The sequence below is a fragment of the Humulus lupulus genome, chromosome 2 (genome assembly GCF_963169125.1).
Source record: "Humulus lupulus chromosome 2, drHumLupu1.1, whole genome shotgun sequence".
In the NCBI taxonomy this organism is placed as follows: Eukaryota; Viridiplantae; Streptophyta; class Magnoliopsida; order Rosales; family Cannabaceae; genus Humulus; species Humulus lupulus.
Window position 1 is genome coordinate 292872935 of NC_084794.1, and position 25017 is coordinate 292897951.

Consider the following 25017-nt stretch of genomic DNA (forward strand, 5'->3'; position numbering starts at 1 on the left):
TTAAATATAGTGCCAGTAGAGAGATTATGCAAGCCCAGCATACGAGCAGACGAAATTAATATGGAAATCCGGATGGAGGATACATGGATGGCACCATACTTGGAGTATCTCACAAATGGTGTACTACCAGCAGATAGAAACAAAGCCAGAACTCTTCAAATACAGGCTGCTAGGTATATACTGGTCGATGGTGTTCTTTACCGAAGAGGATACTCCATGCCATTGCTGAGATGCATTACACCAGAAAAGGCTAAAGAACTAATGAAGGAAGTACATGAAGACTTCTGTGGGGACCACGCTGGAGGGCAGAGCTTGTCGAAAAAGATTCTAAGGCAGGGTTATTTCTGGCCGACTATGAGCGAAGACTCAATGGAGTTTGTGCGGAAATGCGATAAGTGTCAAAGATTTTCCAAGATCCCACGCGCAGCTCCCAACGAGTTAAAGCAGATGTAGAGTCCTTGGCCTTTCGCAATATGGGGTATAGACTTGATTGGCTCCTTGCCAACAGGGAAGGGTGGAGTAAAATATGCAATCGACTACTTCACCAAATGGGCCGAAGCTGAGCCGCTCGCTACCATAACGACCAAGAAAGTTCTTGACTTTGTCATCAAGAACATTGTTTGCCGATATGGTTTGCCTCAAAAAATTGTCTCAGACAACGGCACCCAATTTGACAGCGACTTATTCACAGACTTCTGCAAAAGGCATGGAATCATCAAAAGATTTTCTTCAGTCGCACACCCACAAGCAAATGGGCAAGTCAAAGCAGTGAACAAAACACTTAAAGATACCTTGAAGAAAAGACTTGAAGATGCTAAAGGAGCATGGCCAGAACAGCTGCCTGAAGTACTCTGGTCGTATAGAACTTCTCATCGAACAGCGACAGGTCATACCCCGTTCTCCTTAGTGTACGGGTATGAAGCTATGTTGCCCGTCGAGTTAGATCCGCCCTCACATCGACGAATTACATACGACCAGGACCAGAATAGCCAACTGATGATGGAGTCCCTAGACTCACTTGAAGAGAAACGGGAAAAAGCCCAACTCCGAGTAGCTGCATACCAGCAAAAAGTCACCCAGTATTTTAACTCAAAGGTGAAAGAAAGAAAGTTCAGCGTCGGAGATCTAGTACTTTGACGAGTTTTCTTAAACACCTGCGACCCAACTGCTGGAGTACTCGGACCAAACTGGGAAGAACCTTACCAGATCGAAGAAGTCCTTCATCCAGGCACCTATAAGCTTGCACGCTTAAATGGAGATCTCGTTCCACGCTATTGGAACGGAGAACACATGTGCAAGTATTACCAATAAACAGTCCTTTTTAAAGGACTGGCTTGTATTAATTTTACTTTTTACAAGTTTTGAAAAAGGGTTAGCCACGTTGTATGGCTAATCGCTTATAAGTGTAAGATCTTTTTAAGATCACTCGTAAAGACATGTTTAGTCCATTTTTAATACGAGAATTATAAGGGACTGTGCGCAGCCAGTCGTTCTTGCCAACCTTTGTAAATTTGTTTTTACAAGTATTTGTTCATTACGTGTGTTGTTTTGCTGTATTATAAGTGTTGAATTTCCTACCAAGCAGTAATGTTTGTACAGGTCGTGGTCAGGGCAAGTGACCAAGGACCTAAAGCTCCTCAGTTACTTGGGGGGCATATAAGGTACATCGATAGCAAAGCATACCAAGAGGTATGTAAACACATGAACAAAATGAGTGAAAGCATACTACGGTACTTAGAGTATTTTTCAAAATTTATGTTTTGTCAAATCAAGCCAAAGTACTATGCTAAGTTCAGTCATGCGAACAGGTATTATAGTAAAGAGAAAATATTATAATATCAAAAGGATTTCTTTTACACCGCGAGCAGTGCTGCTCGGATGTAAATGTTCAAATAAAAGAAAAAGTTACTGCCCTTGCAGCAACAAAAGCAAAAATAAATTGTCTTTACAGCACGGCCCGTGGACCGTGTAAATGAAACAAAAAAGAAAAAAAATTCTTAAGGAGCTGGAGGGGTGTGAGGAGTGCCTTGCTCGGCCGAAGGACCAGCCTCAGTGTCCACGCCATCAATCCCCCATGCTAAGGAGATATCTGGGGAGGCAGGCACTTTAGCTTTTTCTTCTTTTTCCAGCCGGATGGCGCACTGCGCCAGCAGAGTCCTCTTCAAGCGTTCAGACAGGTAGTTAAAGTTGGCCTCCCGGTTGTGCTTCCAGAATTCGTAGAAGCAAAGGTGAGTGGCTTCCTTGTACTTCTTCAAATCCCTGGCCCCGGCCTCCTCGAGCTCCCGCACTCGTTTTCCAAGCTCCTCCGCCTCCTGCCTGCTGGCAACCAGATCAAGCTCAAGCTGAACACACTCTTGATGGTTAAGCTTGGCGCTCTCCTTGAACTTTTCCTTGGAGTCGTTGGCTTTCCTCAAAGTCTCCCGAGTGGCCAGCAGCTCCTGGGTCAGATTAGCTTTGTCCTCGCACAGTTGTTCTTTCTACTTGGACAGCTCCTTATTCTCCTCGAGCAGCTCATGGTTGGCGGCCTTGAGTGCTTGCTTACTCTCGGCAAGCCTGGAGTCAAAGTTCTTTCCCCGAGAAACCAACGCCCCAATACGGCGCCAGCCAGCAGTTAGAGTCAACAGCCCCTGAAGACAGAGAATAATATAAAGTAAGGACGGGGAATCAAAAATAAATGCTAAGGCAGAAGGAGTTAACTTACGCTAACTATCTCGTTCAGCCCCCTGTTGAAAACTTGATCAGCCTCCATGGAGACGGTTTCAGTGATGGCCGCCTGGCTGCGTTTGTGCTTGGAGAGTTTGTATATCCTCTCCCTGGCTGAGCCGACCATGAGGCTGGGCAGGGAGCCTTCAGGTGGGGTGTTCAATGCCTCCCTGTTAGGAGCCTTAGAGGAAGGCTGGGGGTCAACAGGAGTGGGAGTCGACTGATCGAGAGAAGCCGGAGGTGGTGAGTTCTCCTTTAAGGGGGCAGTGGCTGGAGCGTTGTCTGTTCGAGCCTTCTTCGAGGGAGTCTTGCTACTTTCCCCTCGAGCCCTTTTGCTATCCTTCTTCGGGACAGAAGAAGCAGCGGCAGCCTGGTAGTGCTCAAAAACATCTTCAGAGTCCATATCTGCAAAAGGAAGCAACGCAAACAGTAAGACTAAATGGTCACACAGGGTAAAAGAATGAAAGTAAAAGGATAACAAGTAGAGTACCCGCGCTACAACTACTGGTCGTTACATTATTTACTGAACTACCTACTGCCTGGAAGAAATATGAATTTAAGGAGGGAGCATTCTTAAAGTTGCCATCCCCATCAAATAGATGAGAGGGAATTGGCAAATGATTTAAAAGCGAGGTTATTATACCGTTTTCATTCGACGAGTCGTCAGAAAGTTCGGTAGGCTTAGCAGCCTTTTGTTTTCCTTTGCCCTCAGGGGCCAAGAGTTTCTCTAATCGGTGAGGGACGGCAGGTTCCCTGATCGTAACCCCAGTTGGCCTCCTCCGCGGAGGAGATGCTTTGGGTTGCTGCTTGGGTTCCACTTTGGCTTAGGCATTTTCCGCCGAAGGTTCGCTCGTCACTGGTTGGGGATTCCAGAGGCCGGCCAACCTAAGGTTAGCCTTAGTAACTAAACTTTTGACACTCTTATCAGCATTCGGCATGCTGGCTAAGAGTGCCGCCTTTGACTCCATCCCTAGAGTTGGGATCGGATGTAACCACGGGCCTGGAACACAATGAAATTTCAAAACATTGTGGCAGAAAAACACTAAGCGAAGAAGCTAGTGACATAAGAATTTTTACCTCCTCGGGTGAAGACCAAGTTGTTTGCAACCAAGTCGGGTGTAAGGAAGTATTCCTGATGATACCTCCCCCCATTGGAAATGTGGGTAGTGTCAGTCAGGAAGGTGCGTCCAGTTTCTTGGTGGAAAAGATGGAAAAACCCTGTGCCTTCTTGGTTAGGGTTGGACTTAAGGTCAAAAAGGAAGTTGACCTCGTGGGGGGTGGGCTCTGGCCATTTTTTAATTTTGTAAAGGATATAGAGTGCGGCGAGCAGTCTATATCCATTTGGGGTAATTTGAAAGGGGGCAACTCCAAAATAATTTGCCACCCCCTGAAAGAATGAGTGAAGAGGCAAAGTGGCACCTGCTTCAATGTGAAACCGCGACCAGGCGCTGTAGTCCCCGCCTGACAGGTTGGCCCTCTAGTCGAGGGAAGGTTTAACCAAGGTCACCCCTATCAGTTTATACTTATTTAAGTAGTTGGCGATCATCCTGATCGTCACTCTACTCTGGGGAACAACATGCCACTCGACATCCAGCTGAGCAGCGTGTCGAGGACGGGCATGCCTTTGTACATTGGAGTCAGGAACGTTTTCGCCTCGACCACTGGTCAATGGGGCATCAGCAGTAGGCTGGCATGAGGAGTTAGGGATTTGCCTTTTTGAGCTTTGGTTTTTGTACGAGCCATTCTTTGGGTTGGAACTGGAGAAGTATTTGAGCTAGGGCGAGAGAAAGGGATATATGTTATCAGAGTAGAGGGGTTTTCTCCGCCTTCAAGCAGTTGAGCTAGGAGGTCGTCTTCGATGGGTCTTTCTCCTCCCTAAGGGTCTTGCATATGAACTGCAAACAGACAAAGGAGGAGATAAGACACATAGCCTGGGGAGTTACGTGGGGGATTGGGATAACGTTGCTCGCGTCTATTGACCAGCAGCATCCTACCCATACGCTAAGTTTGGTGCTAGCAGTTTGAAAAACGGATCAAAAAGGAAATAAAATGTTTTCTGAAAAGAAACTTTTTCAACTCCTAAAGGGCGGGAAAAAACCCAGTTTTTTCAACTAGCTTAAAGATCGAATTTTTACGTCGATCTTACGCCCTAAGACTATGATCCTTACTATCGAACTAGCTCCTAACTTATATAAAGAAGAAATACACTTTCTTACCAAGCATCAGATGGCTTATACAAAATCCTCATAAATTTCTAATCGAGAACGCAGGAAATCACAGAGCGCAGTAACTACATACATGGCATCACGAGAAGTTTGAAGACTGAGAGATTACCTGGGCAAAGGTTGGAGATTCAGAAAAATAAAAATTTTGAGTCGGAAAGATCTTCGGCAGGACGTCTGAATTGTTTCAAAATTCTGGGCTCCGAAGCAAAGTTCTTGAAAGTTCTTGATTGAAATGGTGAGTAAAGGATTGTAAGAGAGATAAAAAGGTTACTTATAGAGGCTGAAGTATAGCAAAAAGTGGCAATCATGACTTTCCCATTTTCAAAACGTGGGGAAGTGTATGAGCCGTCACATTGGTTTCTTGAAAACCGAAAAGGCTTGATTAAACATAATTATGGCACGGTTTTCAAAAATGCACGAAGACTCTGACAGATTTCGTGGGGCATATGAACGGTTGTTTCCCTAAAGTTTCTTTATTGCTGGTCGCATTAAACAAACTTGAGGGGGCAAATGTTATCCAAAAAACAGGCATGGATGACATAGCAGACATTTGGTACACATGGCTGACATCTGGCAGAAGTCTTGTTCGACCATCGACCAGAAAGATTTCTAAGGCGCAACGCTCAATCGTTATATACGACCAGCTTGGTCGTATATTCGTCATATTTGGAGAAAATCTTATGCAATTATGATCATATCCGAAATTATCTCCCATGATTTCCTGAGTATCCGATTATTTAGGAAAGAATATCTGTAACTAATTAATGTAATCTTCCTTGAGCCTATAAATAATGAAAAAAATGGCTTAAGGAGGGGACTTTTTGGCTTTCTAATTACTGGAGATTAGAGATTTACGAGTGAGTTAGAGCTATCACATTCGATATATTGTTTTGCTCTTCGGAGGTTGGTGAAACTCATTGAACCCTAGTTCTTTGATCACTCCTTTGAAATATTATATCAATAACAGCTCAAGTGGACGTAGGTTATTACCAGATTCTGGGCCCGAACCACTATAAATTCTTGTGTGCTTTACTGTTTTTGTCATTATTCTCATCTCAACATATCTTTCTACATCAAGCATTTTTGACTCCGTGTCAGTTGACCAAAATCAGGGTCAACAAACCTAATGACTCGTTTAGCGAGTTAAGCACTATTTAAAGTCCACAATAACGGTCTTGGAGTAACCAAGGCATTACAGGATCAATCTGTGTGACACGAAATTGACATAAATTGACCTCGCTTAAATTCAGTTATTTTTAAAATTATTGATTTACAATTAGAATATTATTTATTTTTCTTAAAAAAATAAATCTTAAGTGGAAAGAAAACTCCTAAAAATAATATAGCATAACGTATCCACACTTAAATAATTAATTAATATTAAAAATTGTATTAATTGTATTGATATTTTGTGATAAATTATTTAATTCATCAGTTTTGTTATTTGAAACTTTATATATTTTTATATAGTATATTATTAATGTGAGTCAAATAGATTGATATAATTAGATAATGTAAAAAAAAAAAAAAATCAAATATGTGGTATTACTCATGTCGATCAACATGTAGTCTATAATAAATTTAGTCAACACGTAAACATAATGGGTCGACACGTGAACAGAACAGGTCGGGTTAAAGTTGAGATTTTTTGACACGAAACATAAACAGGTCGGGTAGTATTGACTATTTAGACACGATGATATAAATTGTCACCCCTAATAGACTACTAAGAAACCAAACTGATAAATTATCTTATTTTTATTTTCTTTTCTTTAGAACTATGTCACCTTGACTTGACTTGCAGAGAAAAATGTAATAGCATTGTTTCTAGGAATTTTCCAATGCTAAGGTATTTATTTCTTTCTTTGCAGTGTGAGATTTCAAGCTCATTGCTACTGTGAGAAAGAAAGAAAGAAAAAAATATCGAATTTTGAAGTTAGTTACTTGGAAGCCCTATTGTCTTATCAAATATTTCTTTAATTTGTTTTCTAGTTTAGGTTTAGGGTACATCAACACCCTAAACCATCGGTGATGAGCTAGGGGACTGAGTGCGACCATACTATTTAAATCATACAAAAATTCAACATTTTTTTTATATAAATCAAAACTCATGAATAAAATAAATGTATTTAGTTTATAATTTTCTTAATGTTTAATTTTCTCTCCACTGTATTACGGTCAATTATTTATTTATTTTTTTTTTTAAAAAGTTAGTGCATGTTACAGTCAAATATATACAATACAATACACGCCAACATGTTATGATAAGTTGTTTTATAATACTAGTCTTCAGACAACTATATAACTACCTAAGTTTGTTTTTATCTTTGCTTTCTAATGCTGACGACTGTTGGCATAGGAAACACCACCACCAAAGGGCAACTTATTGATTAATATTAGACCTTAGGCAAGGTTAGGTATTTGTACCTTTTTATAGAAAGTTTCATAAAAACTATTTGTATTTTTCAAATAAATTTAAAAAAATGGATCATTAGACTAAAGAAGCCTAAGTATGGGTCTAGCCCGTCTTAGCCCAAAATCGGCCTATTACCAATATAAGGTGTTATCTAAAAAATTAGCATGGGTGACGTGGCAAGTGATTCATGGACACGTGGCTGACACCTGGAAACGTTCTGCTAGAGTATCGACCAGAAGACACGTTAGAAGCAGTGCGAACCATTCTTACCTGCGACCAGTCTGGTCGATAGCTCCGCATACAAGGCAACATTAATGGGAAGATCTTTGTAGAATCCCGAATTTATCTCACACAATCTCCTGAGTATCCGATTATTCAGGAAAGAATATCTGTAACAATCTTTTTGTAATCCCCCTTGAGCCTATAAATAGCAAGAGATAGCTCAAGGGAGGGGACTTTGGCTTTTGAATCATTTGAGACTAGTAATTCTCCTAGTAATATTGTATTGTTCTTCAGAGATTAGTGAAACTCATTGAACCCTAGTTCTTTGATCACTCATCTGATTTTTATATCAATATCAGCCTAAGTGGACGTAGGTCATTACCAGATCCTGGGGCCGAACCACTATAAAATACTGTGTCTTATTTACTTTTGTCATTACGTTCTTCTCATTACTTTCATTCATATCAAGCATATTCTGACTCCGTGTCAGTTGGCCAAATCGTGGGTCAACATAAGGAATAATATATTTAACAATACAATTATTACTAATATGTTTATGTATTTATATAAATACCACTATTTGTATATTAATTTATAGAAATATAATTTAGGGTAGGTAACCAGTAGGGTTGTGCAAAAAATCCAAAAAAATTGAATAAACCGCTCAAACCGACTACCCGAACACTGAAAAAACCGAAAATGACGGAACCAAAAACCGCTGAAACTGCCTTGGTGAAAACCGAAATTAAATCGGTTGGTTTATAAGTTGGTCGCAAATCGACCATACAAACTGAAACCGACCGAATATGCTTAGGTTCCAAATTTGTGGATATAACAATGTAACCATGTGTTTAGGTTTTCAAATCATAAAGTTAAAATATTTAAGTTAACAAATTAAATGAATCAATAACATATTAAAAAAAAAGTAATCTACATTTTTTAACTTAAATTTCCTTAAAAATTATTTAAAAAATAAATAAATAAATAAATAAAATCAAGTTCGGTATGGGCGATTTTAACCAACCGAACCGCGGTCTGAATCGGTTGGTTTTTTTTTGTGTTGTAAGTAGGTTGGTCGGTTTTTTGATCGCACCAATCCGAACCGAAAATCAAAATCTGGATTTTAGAATAGAAAAAAACCGACCAAACAGACCGATGTTCAGCCCTAGTAACCAGTTGGTACCATGTATTTTTATAAAATATCATTTTGGTACCCTGTGTTTACGATAATGTTCATTTGGTACCCAATATTTTAAAGTCATACATATTTGCTATCGTGTATTTTAAAATCGTATATATTTGGTACCCTAAATTCAAATTTAATTAATAAAATTTTACCAATTTAATCAAGCTACTCTCAATTATATAAGTTCCAAATTTAAATTTAATTACTTAATTACATATAATTGATGACAGTTTGGTCATATTGACAAAATTTTATCTATCAAATATAAGTATATGGTATCAAATATGTATGATTTTAAAATACAATGTACCGTATGAGCATTATTGAAAACAGATGGCTCAAAATAATACTTTGCAAAAACACAGGATACCAAATAAGTAAATTTCCTATAATTTATAACTTTTAGTTTAAAATTTCATCACCATTACATTCTATTAGATAAATTTCCTTGATAACTTTTGTTTGCAATCTTTTGAAGATTCACACACTTTAATCAATAAATAGTTTGTGTTAAAACTAACATAGATTTTAAAATTATTATGTTTTTTTTTAAGTAATAGGAAATTTCATTATAGAATTAATCCAACAAAGTACATGATATGCCTAAATGCTTACAAAACAATTTCAAATTATCAACATAGGCTAACTATTGAGTCGTTTACATTGTCACCACAAAAGAATTATCAACCCTAATAATGAGTAAAGACCTAATGATAATCAAAACATCATTATTGAAAATATAGCAACAATCCATCTCTCTTGTGGACACTTGCACATCACATCGATATAACACTAAAGAGATGATTAATAAACATATGAATAAACTCTTGAGCGAGATTTGAAGATGATTCAATCACATTTAACCTAATTAATCACATTTATCAAAATTGAGATTCACTATTTTAAAAAAATAATGTCACGTCACTGTATATAATATATAAGTGCACATATCATTATTCTTTTAAATTATACCACATCACATATGACTTCAAATCACATTACGCCACCTTATACATTGTATTGTGGTGTAGTGAAGTTTAAAACTAAATATTGAATGAATTAAGCAATATTCAGCATTCATGATATAAATACTTCAACAATAATACAACAAAGTTTCAAATTTTAACAATACAACTAAAGTTTAAATAACAAGAGCATAATTAAAACTCAAATGAAAATTTTGGAATGTTCAAAATGAAATATAGAAAGAAATTTGAAGAATAATTACAATTTCTCAAGTTGTATACTATTGAAAAAAAATACAACTCACACCGAAGTACAAAAAACTTAAAACTACGTGTGATCATAGTTTTATTGAACACGTATGAATAATTTAAATTGAAAATATTAAACAAATCACAAAACATTTGATTGATTGATTATTAAAAAAATATTAAAATTAAAAAAAAAAACTAAATTTTTCATAGAAGAAATATTTTTGAAATATTATCTTTTAAAAATTTAACTAACTAAATATTTGAAAGTGAATAATTTGAAATATTTAATTTAAAATTATGTTTCAAATTTTGATTGATTAATTGTTAAAAATAATTTTAATTTTAATTTTTACGAAAAATGGGTAGATATTTTTTAAAATAAGTTTTTTTTTTGTTTATTTATAATTTTTCAAAATAAATACCTAATAAACGTTTTTAGTATGTTTGCAAATTACATTTTCATAGAAGAAATATTTTTCTAATATTCTTTTTTAAAAAAACTAATTAACCAAATATTTGAAAGTAAATTTTAAAATATTATTATAAAAAAAATATTTTGAAATATTAATTTAAAATATGTTTGAAATTATGATCGACTAATTGTTCAAGATAATTTGGGTAGATATTTTTTTAAATAATTTTTTTCTTGTTTATTTATAATTTTTCAAAATAAATATCTAATTAGTATGTTGCCAAATTACAAAATCATCCTCCAAACTTTAACCAATCACGTCAAACTATAATTCTATAATGCTCACTTAATTTAGCTTGAAGAGCAAGCAAGAAGAATAAAATCGTCATTTCCTTTAGAACCGAGGGACCAAAGAGTAAATTAATAATTAAACGATTATCTGTGAAGAACCCTAGATTTTATTTATTTTTGAGGGCTTCGGCTATAAATAGAGGACGCAGTGGCTCACAAACCCTACCCCTGACTTCGTTCGCTGAGCTGCTGCAGAGAAATAATTTTTCATTCTTCGCGGCCACTTCGAGCTCTTCTGAGGTATCTATTCTTCTGGATTCAAGCTTCCTTTCCTTACCGATCTGTTCTATGGTTTAATTTTTGGGTGTTGCAATTTGGTATTTTCATTTTGACGATGATTTAGTGGGTTTTTCAGTGGTTTAGATTTTTTTTTTCCTTTCGACGGTTGTTAAAATTTTGTGAATTTGTTTGATTTTATGATCTGGAGGACTTGTGTAATTCCATGTTTACTGGTTTAGCATTTGGTTCTGATTATAATTTATGAATTATTGATTTTGGCTAATTGAAATTATATGTCTGGGTCTTAGTTGTTAAGATGTGTTGTTTTTGTTCTGACTATGACTGATTTTTAAGATCTATTTTTGTAATTCCTAAGTGTCATCTTAAAAAGTTGAAGTTTTTTTTTGAGTGAATTTTTTTATATACGTCGTCAGATGCATGTGTGCGTTCAATAATCTTTGATTTTTATCTGGGGTTTTGTATGTTTTAGTATTATTTTTGTTTTGGGTTTCTGAATTTGATCTTGACTTGTCCTTTTATTGTGTTATAGTTTACAATTTTGATTCGTAATGGGTAAGGAAAAGATCCATATCAACATCGTCGTCATCGGCCATGTCGACTCCGGCAAGTCGACCACAACTGGTCACCTTATCTATAAGCTTGGAGGAATTGACAAGCGTGTGATTGAGAGGTTCGAGAAGGAAGCTGCTGAAATGAACAAAAGGTCATTCAAGTATGCTTGGGTTCTTGACAAGCTTAAGGCTGAGCGTGAGCGTGGTATCACTATTGACATTGCCCTGTGGAAGTTTGAGACCACCAAGTACTACTGCACAGTCATCGATGCTCCCGGACATCGTGACTTTATCAAGAACATGATTACTGGGACTTCACAGGCTGACTGTGCTGTTCTCATCATTGATTCCACCACTGGTGGTTTTGAAGCTGGTATCTCCAAGGATGGACAGACCCGTGAGCATGCTCTTCTTGCCTTCACCCTTGGTGTCAGGCAGATGATCTGTTGCTGTAACAAGGTGATGAGTCAATTCAATTTTGTATACTTTTCTTTCATGTGTGTGTATACATTTATTGTTTATAACTGACCCTCAGATGACTCTATCCGATAAAGGGGCTCTCTCACAGTAAAATGCTTAGTTGAATATTAGTTTTGGCATTCTTGGACATTTTTGTTGTTCAAAACCGTGAATAGAGCCCACTTTATCGGAAGAATTTTGAGCTTGTTGTTATTGGAGAGATGGCCAAGTTGGTGTAGTTCTCAGAAAAAGAACTATTGGGGGTGCAATTCCTTCTCTCTCCCGTTTGATCTTCAACATTGGAAAATGTTGTTGTGTTTACGCTTGTATGCTTTTTACATTCGGATGATGCTTAATGCTTCATTGTTTGTATATGTGATTATTATATCATCCTCATTGATTCTGTTACTCCTTGCAGATGGATGCCACCACGCCCAAATACTCTAAGGCCAGGTATGAGGAAATTGTGAAGGAAGTCTCTTCCTACTTGAAGAAGGTTGGGTACAACCCTGACAAAATCCCATTCGTTCCCATCTCTGGTTTCGAAGGAGACAACATGATTGAGAGGTCTACCAACCTTGACTGGTACAAGGGTCCCACTCTTCTTGAAGCTCTTGACAACCTCTCTGAGCCCAAGAGACCCTCAGACAAGCCCCTCCGTCTTCCACTTCAGGATGTCTACAAGATTGGTGGTATTGGAACTGTACCAGTGGGTCGTGTTGAGACTGGTGTCATCAAGCCTGGTATGGTTGTCACTTTTGCTCCCACTGGTCTGACCACTGAAGTTAAGTCTGTTGAGATGCACCACGAGGCTCTTCTGGAGGCTCTTCCTGGTGACAATGTCGGTTTCAATGTTAAGAATGTCGCAGTTAAGGATCTCAAGCGTGGTTATGTTGCATCCAACTCTAAGGATGATCCTGCCAAGGAGGCTGCCAACTTCACTGCCCAAGTCATTATCATGAACCACCCTGGTCAAATTGGCAATGGCTATGCCCCAGTTCTCGACTGCCACACCTGCCACATTGCTGTCAAGTTTGCTGAAATCCTGACCAAGATTGACCGTAGGTCTGGTAAGGAGCTTGAGAAGGAGCCCAAGTTCTTGAAGAACGGTGATGCCGGTATGGTTAAGATGGTTCCAACCAAGCCCATGGTGGTCGAAACCTTCGCTGAGTACCCACCCCTTGGCCGTTTTGCTGTCCGTGACATGCGTCAGACCGTTGCTGTTGGTGTTATCAAGAATGTGGAGAAGAAGGACCCATCAGGAGCCAAGGTCACCAAGTCTGCTGCCAAGAAGAAGTGACTTGTGCAAATGGAAATTGCTGTGGATGGTGTTTCGAAGTGCTATTTATCTATCTATCGTAATAAGTTGTTTTATTTTTACTGTGTGGTTTTGAACTATTTATTGACTTTTGTTTGGGGTCTTTTTAGTTTGTGCTCGCTTACCAGTCGTTGCACTCAGAATTGGGTGCTTGACAGGCGGTGGTCACTTTTCGTTTGAGTTTGTTTTGCACTATGTTGTTTCCTGAAAAGTATTATATTATTAGCTTTACAATGTCGAATTTTGTCTTGCACTGTTAAACTCTTTTGCCTTATATATATGCGACTTTGAGTGTGATAAATATTGCCATAAGATATTCTTAAATACATCGTGACCTGTAGAATAGTTGTGTACTTTTAGAGCAACTTAAAGTGAATATAATTAAGCCAGATTCCACAATATTGTTTTTTTTAATCAAACTCTTTTTCATAACACTAAAAAATACCATAAACGACAAATTTTATAAAGTTAATAAAAAGGGTAAAAAAGACTAATAAATCATAAAATCACTCTACCTAAATATAACCAAAAACGTACGACTCTATGTCATTCACAAAACTTGACTATTAAGCCTAAAAGAGAATGACATTAAGGGAAGACATCTCATAATCAGATCAGATGAACTCAATAATAGCAAAAACCCATTCCAAGCATAACTTTCTCAATGAAATGCTATTCCATCCTGTCAAAAATATTTGTTAGATCATACCAATTTCATAGCTGCATAACCATTTTTTTTCTTCTAATTTTGTGTTTGTCAGTATTGAATCTATTGAAATGAAAAGAACTCTGATTTTCTGAAACAGCCTAAGGAGGATACTTCTTAAAGCAATTATCAATTGGATTGTTTTGGCAATTAGCTTATATAAAACAATGCATAAAATAGTGATAATAATAATGAGTGGAGTTACCATTAAAAACATCCACTGCTGCAATAATGACTAAAGGTATTATCTTTCACAACGCAAATACTTCAAAAATATTAGGCAAATTTGCAATAAAAATATCAAATTTTTGTGATTAATTTTACTTAAGTATCAATTTATTTATTCAATAATACGAAATCTTTACTAAGTACCAAAATAATTTGTAAATTTCTTAATTTTTTTAATTTGTAAAAAAAATTAAATTGGTGTTTCAATCAACTATTATAAAAAAATTAGTATTATTGTCGTCAAAAAATTGAATTAATATTTTTTTTGTAACTATCAAATTTTATTTGGTATTATTTCCGCAAATAACCACAATACTATAATGAATACAAGAGATAGAAAATGATTATTCTTTGTTTTCTCTCTTAAACCTTAGTCGCCAAAGGTTTTCTTTAGTATTCACCTTCTCCTCTTGGCTAGGGGGGCAATGCCACCTCTGACGTGCATCCAACTCTTCTCTAGCCGAGAGGGGATGGAGATGTTCCCCGGGAGGGTGTTCGTTGCTAGCTAGGCTTTTGATTGGTACTGGGATTTGTGCTCCAATGTGACTTCGTCCTCCTATGATTGCTTTTCCATCTTGGCCAACAACATTGACTTTTTTCTAGGGTCTAAGATCTAGCAATGGTGGGTGTTCATATTTGGTTGGAGGCACTGGTGGATCTGCTCAGCTGCTCCATGGGGTTGTGGGTTGTGTGTTTCATCTTCTAGTTCTTTAACATGGTACGCCACCCTCTGCACCTCAGTGGCCTTGGCTCAGGTTTGGGCAGCGATGCTTTGGTGGGCTTTTGGAATGGGTAGTGGCTATTGGGGGTGGTGAGCCTTGTGGTGGACGATCCCCTCTTCATGTTCCAACTCGATTTTGGCTTCAGATCATTGCAACGCTTTAGTTTGTTTTGTTTTTGTTTTGTTTAGTTTTCAGACCTAGTTTTTAATTTTAATAATGGTGATGTACACCCTGCCATTTGAGGACTTTGGCTTATGTGTGTTGTACGATCTTTCCCCTGTTCAGATCGCTTGTGGGTGGTGTTGTTGAGTCAACTTTGAGCACCGAATACTCAATTGTAATATCTTTTAAAAGTAAACCACAATTTTGCATTTTTGAATGGGGAATTAATATTGTACGCCCTGAAAATCAGCACGCACCTTTTTAAGCAGCTCGGGTACAGCTGGCAAGCAAAAGGATATAATTGATGTTCCACGTGTCCACCTTTTTTCAGGGGAAGTATAGCACGATTCCCTAGACAGAATGGCACGAGTTGATGAGTTTGTGGCAACATACTGTCTGGAATCACTTGTGGAATACATCATCCATTGGCACGAGCTTACAGTACGCTAGCTCGTGGTACGCCAGAGGTCTGATGTACCCCAGGGTCTATATAACGTTGACTACGCAATGTAAACGTGCGTGAACAGACATCATATGTCTGTTTTATCACGAATTCCCGGATACGCAATATAAACGTGTGTGATCAGATATCACACGCCTAAATTAGACCATGCGACCCATGATCCATTTTACCTAATGATTAGACCACACTTTAATATAAAAGGTAAATATTAATCATTGATGTGACAGAGATGATGCGAGGGATCAAGGGATCACGGGATGATCCCAATACCTACCCGGGGATTATTCTCCTATAAATACCAAGACTCTAGGTAGTGTTGAGGGTTGGATTTTTTCTCTGTAATGCAAGGGCTATAAAATTATAGAAAGAGATACAGTAATAACACAGACTCAAGGACTAGGGGGATTTTAACCTCCGAACCACGTAAAAATGAGTGATCATTTTCTTTGCATTTGACTTCCAACATCCTTGAGTATTATCACTTTCTTAGTACGGTTTATCATTAAGCACTAGTTCATCCTAGTTATTCATATAATTTACTGTTGGCGAAAAACTATGTCAACAGTTTGGTGCTTTCATTGAGAGGATTTAGATTAGTGTTATCGCGAAAAGTTGATCATAGTGGTCACTTGTTCAAGGCATGGTGACGAAATGGATCAGCATGGTGGGCAGGAGGCTCACCATACCGCTATGTCCAACGAACGAAACCCAGAGATTCAGCAACGATCGGGAAAACAGCCGATGGGCCATGACGCACCGGAAGTTCAGCGTCCCTACCACCAAATCTGAACCTGGGTTACCTGACGGCAGGGGAGATGGAAAACATGCAGTTGAGGAGCCATCTGGCCAAAGCAAATAAGCAAATCGAGGAAGTCTTGGCCCGGCTACCCCATTTTGCAACCGACGTTAACATCGAAAAGAGGAAAAGCTTGACTCACAAGTCCCGCCGGGATAGTCGGCCCAGGCCCAGTCGATCGGTTAGAACCTCAACCCCGAGTTCTGCGCCCATGTCGCACCATCACCAGGAAACTATGTTTGATGATTTTCCCAGGGACCATCAACGAGTCAGCCAGTCAGTCAGAACTTTAACCCCAAGTTCGACTCCACCTTCGAATGCACCCAGGAGAGCTCGCGTCGATTCAAGAAGGATGTCTGGGGGGAGCTCACGTGGCCAACCTGCTCCGGCTAGCCCTCCCGTGCAGCAATCAGATCGCCAGACACAGAGGGCTGGAGGCGCTAGAGCAGAGAGACCACGGGCTAGTTTGGTCCGAGCTGACAGAACTATAATTGCATTAACGATCAGACATCCTCCTTCGCCGATAAGATATCCATCTCCTCCTCATCCTGCTCGAGACATTCCTACATACAGAAACAGCTGGAGGAATCTTCCTCCCGCTGCTCCTGCTCATCCCCCACGAGCACGCGGAAATGTCCCAGATCCTCACCCTCGACAGCAGGCCCTGAGCTTCTCTAACGGGAGTTATTGGACCGAAAGCCACCGAAGTGGCAAATCTGGTGGAGATCTGAGAAATCATCTAAGTTCGGCACAAAGAACCCGAGCAGACCCGCGGATCGACCTTCGAGATCGCCTCAACTTATAGAGGGGTGATCCGACCAGAAATGAAAGTCATACTCGTCGAGAGGATGGTCCTTCCGAAATACGTGACAACGGGAGTGTCCCACCAAACCAAGATCAAGCTAGGGGGGACAATAACCCGCCTAACGCATACAATGGGATGGCACCTACGGAACTCAAGGAGTTAAAGACGCAGCTACAAGAACTCCTAGGCTTGGGTTTTATTAGGCCGAGCCATTCACCATGGGGAGCACCGGTGCTATTCGTGAAGAAAAAGGACGGAAGCTGTAACGCCCTGGTTACCCCATAACAGTTACGGTGAACGGTGGACCGGAAATTTGACCCGCTACCTGAGTCCTTTGGTCAAAAACGTGCTCTAAGTATAATTAACAGGTTAAGGTGGAAAATTTTAATAAAAAGGAAATGGATATTTTCATTACAAACTGCTCTGCAGAGCCAATCAAAACATTTACAAGTTGTTCTCAGTACAAAATGGTCATTACAGTTTTAAATTTACAATCCTGCCGACCTAATCGGCAAAAATAGGGAAAACCCCCTAGTTTCTCTGAGAACGCCTTGGCCGTGGTGGTCAAGCGGCCGCATATGTACACATCACCACCTAAGCTCTCCACTCAAGGCTGGGTGAGCTTTTCTTTCCCTTTACCTGCACCACATAGCACCCATGAGCCAAGGCCCAGCAAGAAAAGCATAATAAAACATGATATAATATCATCCATGATCGTAATAATCATTCAGGACCAACAGTCCAAACAAATAGGTGACAGTCGTAAAAGCCACAAAAGTGGGTACAACCCCCTTTAGCCATGTGACGATAGGGTCACTCGGGCTTAACTGATAAGTGAACCTTTCATAAGTTTGAACAGGATAGGTGTATGGTGAATAGTCACCAACATAACCTTCCTCATGACCATAGAGTCATAACCTTGGAACAGCGTTCCCTAGCCATGTGACAAACAGTCACCGGGGCCCTATGCCCTGGCTCTGAGTAACTGGTCTTAAACCAGACAAGCACTTATAAGTTCATCGACCTTAGGGTCGGTCCAGCATTAATACCCCATATGAGTCATTCAATGCTGATATCGATTAAATCTAATCTTCATTTGGCTCGACGTTCATGACTATGCCATTTCTGACTCTTTAAGCCAGTGTCCCTGACTAATCAGTACATATACAAGTATTCAACATTCACCAGTGTTCAATAGGCAATCCATGTCCACATTTATCAATCAACATGCCTTAATAATAATCACGCATGTCATAATTACATAGGGTGTAGTTTTCTTACCTCCTGTTCGAGCGAGAATGAATAAAAGAATGACCCTTGAGAACGATCAACCTTTTAGTCCTTTAGCGGTACCTGGTCATAACCAATTATGGGATTCCATCAATAAAATGAATAATAAAAGGATCCCAAACCAAAACCTAGCCTCTGAGACATCGAACACTACTAAACTGGGTAGTAGGATCAACCCCGAGGCCAAAGGCTTGCATCCCCGAGCCAAAATGCAATTTCTGGCCAAAAAGCCACTAAGGGTCGCGGCCCTCCTTGGCCATGCCGCGGCCCGCCCCTTAAACAAAGGCACCCAACTTCAGCATCCTTCAAGGGTCGCGGCCCTCCCTGGCCATGCCGTGGCCCAACCTCCAGTTCAGCCATAACCCCTGTTTTTCTTCCCTTACGATTTCTCTTGGAACCAACCTTTCAAACCAAGCTTAAACACCACTCAAGCCTCCAATACAACCTCTAAACTTGATCTATATCACTCCCTTAGTAAAACCCAAGATAAACCCCAACCAAAACTTCCATCAATTCCAACAATTCACCACAAAAACACAAGCTGAAAACTAACACCAAAACAGAGTATACCAGTAAACTAATGGCTGAAATCTTACCTCAAACTCAGGTTGTGATGCTATTCAATGGTGGAACACTGTAACGCCCCCAACTCCAGGGACCGCTACAGTGCACATTGCAAACAGTGCTAAACTCGCTAATTGAGTCGTTTGGCCATAAACGTGTAACTAAGCGTGATTAGCGGTTTAGGGATTAAAAACTTTGGTTAAGATATAACGTTTCACTAGAACGTTTATTGTATACATTGGGATCCCAAAAATATAATTTTAGAGTTTATTACAGAAAATATTTACAACAGGCCGTTCTAAGCGGCAAAACAGGGTTCAACCCTAGTTCCACTTTCAAACCTCGCCCAAGTGTTGGTCGAGCAGCTGCATATGTACACTTCATCACCTAAGCTCTCCAACTCAAGGATGGTCCAGTTTCCTTTTGCCTTTACCTGCACCACAAAGCACCCGTGAGCCGAAGCCCAGCAAGAAAACTCATATGCTCATAAATAGTCATATCATGACATCAAACTATATCTGGCATGCCTAGCATTCATAGCTCTATTCAGCATGCAAATGAATTCAAACAGATGCTGGGGTATCCAGGACAACAAGTCCTGGCCTTCTGATTGGAGGACTATCAAGTCAATCCTAACCAGACGAGTGTCGTAACACTAGAGGTTCCGATAAACCATGATGAGTGACCAACAAGCAAGTCACTAGGGGCCCCAGTGCCCAAGCCATGCATATGATGATCAAAGTGATCATACAGAGCTCATAGCCCTGGTCAGACGAGTGAATATCACTTGAGGTTCTAGTAAACCATACTGAGTGACTGACAACCAAGTCACTAGGGCCCACTGCCCATTTCCTGCAATGGCTCTATATGGATAGCCCTTGGCTAGATAAATGCTTGTTTATATTCATTGAACTTGAGGTCGGTCCTACATTAATGCTCTTTGAGTCATTCAATGCAGAGGGTCGATTAGATCCAATCGACATAGCTTGCACTACACACTAGGGTTGTCATGACTAGTGAGTTAGCACAATGTGACCAGTGCCCAGTACCACTGCCGAACCTGACTAGTGAGTCACGGCTTCACAGTTGATACTAACACCTTTGCCAATTCTGACTAATTAGTCAGTGCGTGACCAGTGCCCAGTACCACTGCCGAACCTGACTAGTAAGTCATGGCTTCACAGTTGATACTAACACCTTTGCCAATTCTGACTAATTAGTCAGAGCCATGCATGAGTAAGCAATGCTACCAATGTGTATCATATGCCAATTATCCAAGAGTAGGGCATTCGGCATGCTTACTAAACGGTTGCTAGCATATTTAAAATCGTGCACAAACACAGAGACTCAAGCTCTGACCAATCTCATATTCATCATTTATGGCATGCCCTAATCACATGTTTCTCGTGCATCACATGCATCACATTTAACAAACCAGCATGCCTTAATAGTAATCATATGCAAATGGGCAAGATTGCCAAGCATTCACTATGCTATCAATGTTTACATTTAAACATTCAACATGCATCAATCATAACCATGCATGTCACACATGGGGTGCAGTTTTCTTACCTTTGATCCAAGCACAGGTTACCAACAAGTGAGCCACAAGCACGATCCTGACTCCAAGCCTCTAGTGTTAACCTAGTCACAACCACAAATGGTGATCCAATGAGTTCAAGTTCTAAAACTAACCCTTGAACTAAAACTTAGCCTTCAAGACATCAATCCTCACTAATTCGGGTAGTAAGAATGATCCCAAGGCCCAAAACCATGTTTCCGGGGTCAAAACGAGCAAACGGGGTGAAAACAGGGCAAGGGCTGCGGCCCTAGCACCTTGGGCCACGGCCCCCAGAATTTCCAGAGGCAAGCGCCGCGGTGCCCCACACAAGGGCCGCGGCGCCCAGCGAAACAGAAAGGCCACCTGCTAACTCGAGCTAGGGCCGCGGCGCCCAACCCAGAACCATTCTCCAACGTGTTTTCAACACTTCAATGTCCTCAAAAACATACCTAAACATTCCCCAATCATCAAAACAAAGTTCCCAAGCTTCTCAAAACCCTCAAAACCCAAGGTTCAAACGAACCGAAAACTCAACGATTCACAAAATCAATTCAAAGCTTAGAAACTCGGAATAACTCAAAACCTAAACTTCAATTACCTTTGATTGGGTTGTTTTCCGTCAAATCCTTCAGTTAAGAAGCCTCTATTCTTTCCTAGGATCGCTATGCCTCGACCCTCGCTTGATTCCGACTCCTAGAACTCAAGATATCTTCGAAAACGCTCAAACGGTAAAACGGACATTCAAAAGAGAGAACGAGAGGTTTCCTTACGTACGTTCTTATCTGACAAGCTACTTCAAGCTTAAGTAACCTCAAATAAAACCTAGTGCTCGGGGTCCCGAAAACACCCCCAGGGACATTATAGTCAAAACTTCCAGACTTTCCCCCTGGTCTTACTAACTCCCAATTTATCACCAAATATTAATTCCCATTACCCAATAACCCAGTAATGCTCTAAACACCCCTTGACTTACTCCAAGTCAAGCTTAAATCCCGTTGTGACTTTCCCACTAGCTTACCTCCTAGAATCATCTTGTGCTGGGTAACCCTGGCATAACCAGATAATAGCAAAGCACCACGCTCATTTCACATATATGCCAAAAATGCCCGAAATGGCCAAAATATAAAAATCACCCAATTAATCACAAATGAGTTCACATGCATATTTAATACACCTAAACATGCATATTATCATTAAATAGCATAATAAAGCAATTATGGCCCTCCCGGCCTCCTAATCAAGGTCCTAAACCTTATTAGGAAATTTGGGGCATTACAAACACTCTCCCAAACTCCCAGGGTCTACTTCCCAAGCTTGAATCCTCAACAAGATCACCAAAAGTCACAAAGAAAATAGAAGAAGGAGAAGGTACAAGAAGCTCAACTGTTTTTCTCATCAACTTACAACATAAAGGGGTTTATATCTATCCTAGGGGTAAAAAGACCATTATACCCCTAGGTCATTTAAGGGTTTCTAAAGGCTCCCAAGGGCATATTTTTCCTTTCCAACCTATTCTCAATAATCTCAAATGTCAATAATTCATATCCCGTTACCCTCTAATACCCGGTAACGCTCTAATCACAAAAATCACCCCAAGACTCCTCCCGAGCCTCGAATTTAAACTTGACATGACCAGACCGCTAATTAATAATCCAAGATCGTCTCATGTCAAATAGCTCGAACAATCCCACATTATAATGTGGTCTCAACATATATCACCAACATGCATACAAATATACAATTATACCCTCAACGGGCCAAGTTACCATCACACCCCTGTAATTAAACATGTGGACCCACATGCATGCATTTAACATCATATTATAATATAATTCACATATACATGCATAATATCATTTAATGGCTTAATTAAACAAGTATGGCCCTCCCGACCTACTATTCCCGCCATTAAACCACATCAGAGAATTCAGGGCATTACAAAAGCATGCGGATGTGCATAGACTATCGCGAGCTGAACAAAGTAACGATTAAGAATAAGTACCCGCTACCCCAGATCGATGACTTGTTTAATCAACTTTGAGGCGCGACTGTATTCTCAGAGATTGATTTACGGTCCGAGTATCATCAGCTCAAGGTAAAGGGAGAAGATATTCCTAAGACAGCCTTTAGAACTCGTTATGGACATTACAAGTTCTTAGTTATGTCTTTTGGTCTTACCAACGCACCAGTCGCGTTTATGGACTTGATGAATAAGGTCTTCAAAGACTACTTAGATAAATTCGTTGTAGTGTTCATCGACGACATCTTAGTATACTCTAAGGATGAAGTAAAGCACGAGGAACATTTGAGGTTGATTCTGTCACGACTAAAGGAGCATCAACTCTACGCTAAGTTAAAGAAATCCGAGTTTTGGCTTTCGCAAGTGGCGTTCCTCGGGCACATTATATCCAAGGATGGAGTAGCAGTAGACCCATCAAATGTAGAGGCCGTGAAGGATTGGCCAAGACCAAAGAATGCATCTGAAGTAAGAAGCTTTCTAGGGTTAGCAGGGTATTATAGGAGGTTCGTATAGGGCTTTTCTAAGATAGCCACTCCGCTCACCAATCTAACCCGGAAACAACAAAGATTCAACTGGAATGATAAATGTGAAGAAAGCTTCCCGTTGCTTAAGGATAAGCTTTGCTCAGCACCAGTACTCTGTGTACCGACACCCACCGATAAGTTTGTAGTCTACTGCGATGCATCGAAGCAAGGGTTGGGTTGCGTGCTGATGCAGAATGACAATGTGATAGCCTACGCCTCACGACAGCTGAAGGATTACGAGCAGCGCTATCCAACTCACGATATGGAGTTGGCAGCGGTAGTTTTGCTTTGAAAATATGGCGCCATTATCTTTACGGAGAATGGTGTGAGATTTTTAGGACCACAAAAGTTTAAAGTACTTCTTTACTCAGAAGGAGCTCAGCATGAGGCAGCGCAGGTGGTTAGAATTAGTGAAGGATTACGACTGCAAAATCTTATACCACTCAGGGAAGGCAAACGTAGTTGCCGATGCGCTAAGTAGAAAAAGTTATGGAAGTTTAACAACTTTAGTCGAACTAGAAAAGCCGCTACAGCAAGAACTGATCAGTGTCGGAATAGAAGTAGTTGTCGGCAAACTGGATAACTTGCCTATCCAATCAAATCTGCTAGAAGGTATACGGATTGGGCAAGAACATGATGACACACTAGTGACACACATGGATGCAGTCAGAGAAGGCAAGACCACAGAATTCTCAATATCTAGTCAAGGTTTATTGAGATATAAGGATCGGGTATGCGTGCCAAATGATCAAAGGATTAAGAAGACAATTCTAGAAGAAGCGCACAGTACCCCGTACTCAGTTCACCCAAGGTCAACCAAGATGACTCATGAAGTTAAGGCAATCTATTGGTGGCCAGGGATGAAAAAGGACATAGCAGAGTTTGTGTCTAAGTGTCTTGTATGCCAGCAAGTGAAAGCAGAGCATCAGCGGCCTGCAGGTTTATTACAACCGCTTAGCGTACCAGAATGGAAGTGGGACGATATAGCTATGGACTTCGTGACAGGTTTGCCAAGGACGAATAAGCGGCATGATTCTGCTTGGATAGTAATAGATAGATTAACCAAGTCGGCTCATTTCCTGCCTGTTAAGACTTCATACACGGCAGACTGATATGTAGACATCTATGTCCAAGAGATAGTACGGTTGCATGGAATCCCCAAGACAATAGTGTCGGATAGAGGATCGGTGTTTACATCGAGATTTTGGGGAAGTTTACAGCAAGCTATGGGTACTAAGTTAAGTCTTAGTACAACTTTTCATCCTCAGACAGACGGGCAGTCCGAGCGTACGATTCAAATTTTAGAAGATATGATGCGCGCTTGTGTACTTGATTTCGGAGGATTGTGGAATGAGTACTTGCCACTGATAGAGTTCTCCTACAACAATAGCTACCAGTCAATGATCGGGATGACACCTTATGAGTTGTTATATGGAAGGAGGTGCCGATCATCGTTGCACTAGGACGAGGTAGGAGAAAGGCAGCTTCCAGGTCCCAAAGCTATTAAACAAGCTCAAGAAGCAGTAGCGCTGATTAGACAGCATATGCTTGCTGCTCAAAGCCGTCAGAAAAGCTATGCGGATGCTAAGCGACGCGATGTGGAATTCAAAGTCGGAGATCAAGTCTTCTTGAAGGTATCTCCTATGAAAGGTGTGAAGCGGTTTGGGAAGAAAGGCAAACTTAGTCCCCGATTTATAGGTCCTTTTGAGATATTGGACAAAGTGGGAGCAGTTGCGTGTAGACTAGCCCTACCGCCAGCTCTAGCAGATAGTCACAACGTGTTCCACATCTCGTTGCTATGCAAGTATGTGTCAGACTCATCTCACGTCCTTAAGTACGATACGATAGCACTCCAGAAAGACTTGAGTTACGAGGA

The 25017-nt window shown here is 40.1% G+C and overlaps 1 protein-coding gene across 1 annotated transcript; it reads left to right on the plus strand.

The window, feature by feature from the left end:
* The first annotated feature begins 10799 nt into the window (after positions 1–10799).
* LOC133819808 (elongation factor 1-alpha) lies at positions 10800–13541 on the plus strand. The gene is made up of 3 exons (XM_062253154.1): positions 10800–10972; positions 11502–11982; positions 12401–13541. Exons 2-3 carry the CDS (start codon positions 11521–11523, stop codon positions 13280–13282), a joined length of 1344 nt encoding a protein of 447 aa, XP_062109138.1. The 5' UTR covers positions 10800–10972; positions 11502–11520; the 3' UTR covers positions 13283–13541.
* Positions 13542–25017: the final 11476 nt, after the last annotated feature.

Coding starts and splice junctions, on each gene's coding strand:
- LOC133819808 (XM_062253154.1), top strand. CDS start 11,521: ATGGGTAAGGAAAAGATCCATATCAACATCGTCGTCATCGGCCATGTC. Junction 11,983..12,400: donor TGATCTGTTGCTGTAACAAG/GTGATGAGTCAA, acceptor TACTCCTTGCAG/ATGGATGCCACCACGCCCAA.